Source organism: Tachypleus tridentatus, chromosome 2, assembly GCF_004210375.1.
Source record: "Tachypleus tridentatus isolate NWPU-2018 chromosome 2, ASM421037v1, whole genome shotgun sequence".
Taxonomy (NCBI): Eukaryota; Metazoa; Arthropoda; class Merostomata; order Xiphosura; family Limulidae; genus Tachypleus; species Tachypleus tridentatus.
Genome location: NC_134826.1, coordinates 10,192,784 through 10,200,671, shown reverse-complemented (window position 1 = coordinate 10,200,671; position 7,888 = coordinate 10,192,784). Strand labels below are relative to the sequence as shown.

Below are 7,888 nucleotides of genomic sequence, written 5' to 3'. Positions count from 1 at the left end.
CTTGTAATCTAGATGTTACTTACCAATACACTCTTGTCATAAAGACTTTGCTTACCAATACACTCTTGTCATCTAGACATTATTTACCAATACACTCTTGTCATCAAGACGTTACTTTCCAATACAATCTTGTTATCTAGACATTACTTACCAATACACTCTTGTTATCAAGACGTTACTTACCAATACACTCTTGTTATCTAGACATTACTTACCAATACACTCTTGTTATCTGTACATTACTTACCAATACACTCTTGTCCTCAAGACGTTACTTACCAATACACTCTTGTTATTTAGACATTACTTACCAATACACTCTTGTTATCTGTACATTATTTACCAATACACTCTTGTCATCAAGACGTTACTTACCAATACACTCTTGTTATCAAGACGTTACTTACCAATACACTCTTGTTATCTAGACATTACTTATTAATACACTCTTGTTATCTGTACATTACTTACCAATACACTCTTGTCATCAAGACGTTACTTACCGATACACTCTTGTTTTCTATTTGCTATCAAACATGATTGAGTTTCAGGACATATCACGTAGCCAGGTGGACAGTTAATATATACGTTTTCTATCCAGTAGTTGAAGAACTTATGAACAGAACAAGTGCTGAACACGTTATCACTGAAAAAAAAAATATGATTCGTGTTTTGACATAATTTTGATTTTTTTTTCTAATGAACTTCAAGAAATGTGATTAAAGAAGATTACACTGTAGAAACACGATAAGAACCAGACGTTACGCTGTGGAAACAAAATTCCAAAATGAACGTTACTTTGTGGAAACACGATACGAACAAGACGTTACACTGTGGAAACACGATACGAACAAGACGTTACACTGTGGAAACACGATACGAACCAAACGTTACACTGTGGAAACTCGATACGAACCAGACGTTACACTGTGGAAACACGATACGAACCAGACATTACACTATGAAACACGATACTAACAAGACGTTACACTGTGGAAACACGATACGAACCAGACGTTACACTGTGAAAACACGATATGAAAAGTACTATACATTCTAGCGACTACAAACTATATATATTAGATGTGTTGTCTTTGGTTATTGCAATTTCAAGAAAATATTAAATATATTATTGTCCTCACCTGTTGACGTAAAAGGTATTATATTAAAATGTAGCAGTTAGTTTTCGTGGAGAGTATAAAAATCTGACTAAAGTAAGTGTAATTAACCGATACGAGCTAATATTAGGTTTGTACTTTTGTGTTGCATTATACTTAATTACACTATGTACCACAAACTTTGTTCCTGGTTAGTATGTGTTAGTTCTTAATTGTTTATGATGTAAAACTACAGAAAATGGTCATTATTCCCTTCAAACTTTACTTTTGTGACCTGGATCATAGAATTTAGAAATTAACCTATTTTCTACGTAAAAACGAGCAAATTTGTACATTTTCATTCACGTGGTCTTAATAAAACAACATATGAATCAAGATTTACATGTATTTGTACTAATTTTATACAAAAATGTCTAGAAGTGAGTAGTTTTTCGAGATTTGCACTGTTATGTAAATCGCTTTCACGTATCAACCCCCAAATATAGTCTCCCATATTGTTTTCGTAAAACGCTCCTTGGTAGCTGCGTTCAAAGTCCAGTATATCTTGGTGGAACGCTCGCCTTGCTAATCTGAGCATACTCCCATGTTCTCTTTGAATTTATCAAGATGAGCGTCAAGGATATGGACTTTCAGGGACATCCTGCAGCCCATTTTGCCGTAGTTCTTCACCAGAGCCTTAACCAGTTCCACATAATTTTTGGCTTTGCCCAAGAAGCCCCGAACCACTGCGACACAGCTGCCCCAAGCTTTTTTTCCCTTCCTACTGAGTTTCTTTGGGGATTCTTTGCACTCCAAAATCTTCTTTATTAGTGGTCCAACGAAGACACCAGCTTTGATCTTTGCCTCAGACAGCTTAGGGAAAAAGTTTCGAAGGTACTTGAAGAGTGCTGACTCCTTATCAAGAGCTATGACAAACATTGTTTCCATAAGACCCAATTTTTTGTGCAATGGTAGGAACAACATCTGGAGGTCCACTAGAGGACCACACTTGACTTTTGCCTCCCCACAGAGAACTCGGTCCGCAGTGGCCAATGCTTCCTGTTGCAGTTCGTTGCGGTGTCCCTGCTGTTCCAAAGGCAAAGATAACATAAAAACTTGGTCTCCTTGGAGACCCATCAGGAATGCCACCATTTTGAAGTCTCCGATAACCTCCCAGCCATACTCATCATACTTCAAGGCAGATGCTGTCACAGAGTACTTTTTCGCTCTTGTCTTGATAAATTAGCCAAATACATAGCAGAATGCGTCTGGAAGATGCTTGCAGCTTCTTGATGCCATCTCTTATAAAATCAGATAGATCTATGTGTTTACTTTGGCAGCTGGAACTAAACTGAAGTGGTGAGTCCCTGTATATATATATATTACTATGGGAAGTTCTAGAAAATTCTGGAAAGTTCTTGAAAATTCTTGCAAGTTTGAGAAAATTCTCTATCAGCTATTCAGCATTGAACTACCTGGAATGTTTTGGAAAATGGGTAAATTTGAAAATTTCATTACCCAGGTCACAAAAGCAAAGTTTGAAGAGAAAAATAGATCTTTTCCATTTTTTAAGGCTTAAGCAATTGGGAAATAACACTTTCTGTCCAGGAACAAGAAAAAGTAAAAAATTTGTTGCATTGTTGCATATTTAAAAACGGCTGTATGTGTAGAGAAAGCACTTCTAGGGGAGCAAACAACGTTTCGACCTTCTTCGGTCATTGCTACGTTCGCTCCTCTATTAGTGTTTTCTCTACCCATACAGCCGTTTTTAAATGTATAATTTTCTCTACAAGTGGGTTTTCTTGTCATCACGGATTTGTTACATGGTGTTATATGTCGGTTACCTGGTACAAAAAGAACATTGGTCTATCTGCAATGGGCTTGAACAAAGGGATTGATCCCCGATTTTAAAGTTGGTACAAATGCTAATTAAAAAGGTACACACTTTCAATGGCAAAACAGTTTCTTGAAATGTATCTTGAAAATCTATCAAAAACTCTGAAAAAAAAACATAACTATACTGGGCGAATCTCGCATTTTAACGTTACACCGAGAGAATACGGTTACTAGCATATATTATTGAAAAGTTAAGTTAATTTATCATATAAACCTTCCTCTGTCGTTCAAGCACACGACTTCTTCTTGCTCTTTCTCAAAAGAAAGTTCTGTCATTCCTGGTATTGGAATAGTCAGCTCATTAGATCCACCGTAGAGGAAAAAGTTGTTTGCTGGAAGCGTAAAAATCAAAGTCTTTATAAATGTAAAGACACGTGTCTAGAATCGGAAATAATTCATTAATATTTTATATGAATTTCACTTTTATGTGATTTTAAAATATTTAAAATTCTCCTCACAAAACATTTTTTTCATTATCTTAACTATTTCTTGAAGTTGTATTCTTTCGATAATTTAAGAAATTAATCTAGACACTTTAACCATTAACTACGTCTCAAGAGTAATAGTTGACCATAAATATTCAAAATAATTCAGTATTGAGAGCTTGCAGTGGTCATGGAAGGGGTGAACAAAATGAAAGGGAAAAGTTAGATAAACCGAAGTAAATAAAACGTAAGAGGTAAAATATATTCTTGAAAATCGTTCAAAAACAATAAGAAAGAATAAACTGTATATATTTTCAGTATCAGAGTCAAGGAGTTATGCGATTTTGTCGTAACTTTAAAACGAATATGTTAGCTTTGAGAAAATGGATACAGAGATTACCTGATAAACAACCTTCCCAAGTGTCATTGTCTTCCTGAAACGAACAAAGCTGAAGTAAAACTCAAAGAATCAATGAAAAGTTTCGTACATTCTAAAATGTAAAACTAAGTTGAAAGTTTCGTACATTCAAAAATGTAAAACGTAATTTCAAAGTTTCGTACATTCAAAAACGTGAAACTAAGTTGAAAGTTTTGTACATTCAAAAATGTGAAACTAAGGTGAAAGTTTCGTACATTCAAAATATAAAACTAAGTCGAAAGTTTCGTACATTCAAAAATGTAAAGCTAAAAGTAGCAGTTAAAAGTCTAAAAGAATCATACATTTAAAAGTGCAAAATTTAATGACCCAGTTAGGAAATCCTACATTCAAAAACGCTAAACTCAGGGAATCAATTATAGAATATCTACATTAAAAAATGAAAACATTAATTAAAAGCAACTAATGCTAAGGTGAAAGCTCAATAGCCAATAAAAACCTATTTAAGACAAAGGCTGTAAACAAAACAAAGGCTGGTATTATGTAAATTGTTATATGAAATATACGTTGAACAAATATACCATGTTTCGTTTAAGAGGCCATATTCTAAAAACGTATAGAAACTTACCTCTGAAGAACTGAGCTTATATTTAACTGAATTTCTATCTTACCAAATGCCTAAATAATAAACAATCTAACATGATTTAATACGTTTTATTATTCTTAAATTTTGGAAACAAACTTATCTTTATAAACGCTTATTATTAAAATAAAATCAGTGGAAAGTTTCACTTATCGTACGATAAATTGAGTTTTTGTTTTCTGATTATATTGTACTTTAATAGTAATGTTAAGCTACGCCTGAAAACGAAAATGTAGATACAGTTTTCGTATAACAGAATGTTTGTCTCTCCGAGGGTTACAGTGGTATACCTGCGGACCTACAACGGTAGAAACCAGGTTTCAATACCCGTTGTGAGCAGAGCACAGATAGCCCATTGTGTAAATTTGGGCTTAACTTCTAAAGAAACAAAGAAATCTTACTTGTTTTAAAGAACAACTAATGTAAAGAAGGTAGAGTCGGCCAGGGTCACAGAAAATCTCTGTTGTGTTCTCTGAAACGCTGTATTTAAGGCCCTGAGTCTAAATATATTTGAAAATATAATGTTATGTAACATTTTTTCTAAAATACGATGTAACATTTGAATAAAGCTTTTTATAATAGTGAAGTGAAAAGTTCTCTAAAACAATATAAAACACGTAATTATAATCGTTGTTTATATTATTTATTTCTCATTTTATCTCATTAGACACTATTACTTCAGGTTTATAAAGTGATGTAAGTTTAGAAACTGGTATATAGTAGTCAGACTTGTTCTGTTACGATATTTTAAACATAACTGATGTATAACAGTCACACTTATTGTGTATTAGTGTTGTAGTTTTAGTAACTGATGTACAACAATCAAATTTACTGTGTATTAGTGTTGTAGTTTTAGGAACTGATGTACAACAATCAGATTTACTGTGTGTTGATGTTGTAGTTTTACTAACTGATGTCCAACAATAAGATTTACTGTGTATTGGTGTTGTAGTTTTAGTAACTGATGTCCAACAATCAGATTTACTGTGTGTTAGTGTTGTAGTTTTACTAACTGATGTCCAACAATCAGATTTACTGTGTATTAGTGTCGTAGTTTTAGTAACTGATGTACAACAATCAGATTTACTGTGTGTTAGTGTTGTAGTTTTACTAACTGATGTACAAAAATCAGATTTACTGTGTATTAGTGTTGTAGTTTTAGTAACTGATGTACAACAATCAGATTTACTGTGTATTAGTGTTGTAGTTTTACTAACTGATGTACAAAAATCAGATTTACTGTGTATTAGTGTTGTAGTTTTAGTAACTGATGTACAACAATCAGATTTACTGTGTATTAGTGTTGTAGTTTTAGTAACTGATGTACAACAATCAGATTTACTGTGTATTGGTGTTGTAGTTTTAGTAACTGATGTACAACAATCAAATTTACTGTGTATTAGTGTTGTAGTTTTAGTAACTGATGTACAACAATCAGATTTACTGTGTGTTAATGTTGTAGTTTTAGTAACTAATGTACAACAATAAGATTTACTGTGTGTTAGTGTTGTAGTTTTACTAACTGATGTCCAACAATAAGATTTACTGTGTATTAGTGTTGTAGTTTTAGTAACTGATGTACAACAATAAGATTTACTGTGTATTATTGTTGTAGTTTTAGTAACTTATGTACAACAATAAGATTTACTGTGTATTAGTGTTGTAGTTTTAGTAACTGATGTACAACAATCAGATTTACTGTGTATTGGTGTTGTAGTTTTAGTAACTGATGTACAACAATCAGATTTACTGTGTATTAGTGTTGTAGTTTTAGTAACTGATGTACAACAATCAGATTTACTGTATATTGGTGTTGTAGTTTTAGTAACTAATGTACAACAATCAGATTTACTGTGTATTATTGTTGTAGTTTTAGTAACTTATGTACAACAATAAGATTTACTGTGTATTAGTGTTGTAGTTTTAGTAACTGATGTACAACAATCAGATTTACTGTATATTGGTGTTGTAGTTTTAGTAACTTATGTACAACAATCTGATTTACTGTGTATTAGTGTTGTAGTTTTAGTAACTGATGTACAACAATCAGATTTACTGTGTTTAGTGTTGTAGTTTTAATAACTGATATACAACAATCAGATTTACTGTGTGTTAGTGTTGTAGTTTTAGTAACTGATGTACAACAATCAGATTTACTGTGTATTGGTGTTGTAGTTTTAGTAACTGATGTACAACAATCAGACTTACTGTGTATTAGTGTTGTAGTTTTAGTAACTGATCTACAAAAATCAGATTTACTGTGTATTAGTGTTGTAGTTTTAGTAACTGATGTACAACAATCAGATTTACTGTGTGTTAATGTTGTAGTTTTACTAACTGATGTCCAACAATAAGATTTACTGTGTATTAGTGTTGTAGTTTTAGTAACTGATGTACAACAATAAGATTTACTGTGTATTAGTGTTGTAGTTTTAGTAACTGATGTACAACAATCAGATTTACTGTGTGTTGATGTTGTAGTTTTAGAAACTAATGTAAAACATTTTTATATATTACAAGAAAAACATTAAATCTCTAACATTTGTAAAATACAGACAAACCCTATTATTCTCGATGTATAAAGACGTTTCTTGTTTTTTTTATCTCAGAGAAAACTTAAACGTCTACTGTTTATTAAATCATTATTAATTGTACTGTCAAAAAATAAGAACTTGTTGTCATTGTGGAATCAAATAGTATTTTTAATTTTTATTATATCTGTATCTCTACATTAATATGATATTAAATAGTCTTCTTGTGTTGTTACATTAAATTTGTCGTTTGGTACTAAGATATATTACCTTATTTAAAATACAGTTCTCCCACACTTCAATGTAAGATAAGTTCTTATCTCTGGTTGTTGTCTTACAAACATTTTCTTGACACAAGGGTGTCTCGTCTTTGGTAGAAACAGCGATTGTTTGATCAGGAGTTTTTTTGATTGTCGAGTTCACTGTTTGTAGAGTTAAAATTAGATATCTCTATAAGATCTATTGGAAGAAACTAAACTTTAATAGAAACACTAGAAGTGAAATTCCTAATTAAATACTTCATTTTACTTCAATCTGAATAACTGGACAATAATCGTGATTTTTATACATATATGAACAGTGGTAATTCAGTATATATCGTTTAACTAAGTTATAATCTTACGAAATATCAGGAACGATGTGAGCCCCAAGACTGCAAGCATGTCGAGTTCAGTTTGGTTTCAGTTACTATATGTGTATCAACTGTTACAACAACTCGTGGTTCACCATTTTATAGATGCTGAAAGGCTTAACTATCTGGTATCAGTTTCATTTTGTTACGAGTCGACTCGAACAGGTCTTCTCATAATAATGATTGTCACATTTTTATTAGGGTAATAAATCTCGTGCAACTTAGAACACAACTTTTCAGTAAACATACAGAGACCCCGAGATATCGCGGTATCAGGAAATCTCTAACC

The 7,888-nt window shown here is 32.2% G+C and overlaps 1 protein-coding gene across 1 annotated transcript; it reads right to left on the bottom strand.

Moving 5' to 3' along the window:
- Positions 1-495: 495 nt before the first annotated feature.
- Positions 496-7,668, bottom strand: LOC143239473 (uncharacterized). Its single transcript, XM_076480557.1, has 6 exons — positions 7,591-7,668; positions 7,239-7,390; positions 4,839-4,937; positions 3,819-3,852; positions 3,208-3,325; positions 496-646 (listed from the first exon to the last, which is right to left on the bottom strand). The coding sequence occupies exons 1-6, from the start codon at positions 7,628-7,630 to the stop codon at positions 496-498; spliced, it is 594 nt and encodes a 197-aa protein (XP_076336672.1). The 5' UTR covers positions 7,631-7,668.
- Positions 7,669-7,888: the final 220 nt, after the last annotated feature.

Bases quoted from the DNA above. Each gene is read 5' to 3' on its own strand.
- LOC143239473 (XM_076480557.1), bottom strand. From the start codon at position 7,630: ATGCTTGCAGTCTTGGGGCTCACATCGTTCCTGATATTTC. The intron at 7,391-7,590 runs GTAAGATTATAA...CTCTACAAACAG, and splicing joins CACATCGTTCCTGATATTTC to TGAACTCGACAATCAAAAAA. The intron at 4,938-7,238 runs GTAATATATCTT...AAATATATTTAG, and splicing joins AGAACTGTATTTTAAATAAG to ACTCAGGGCCTTAAATACAG.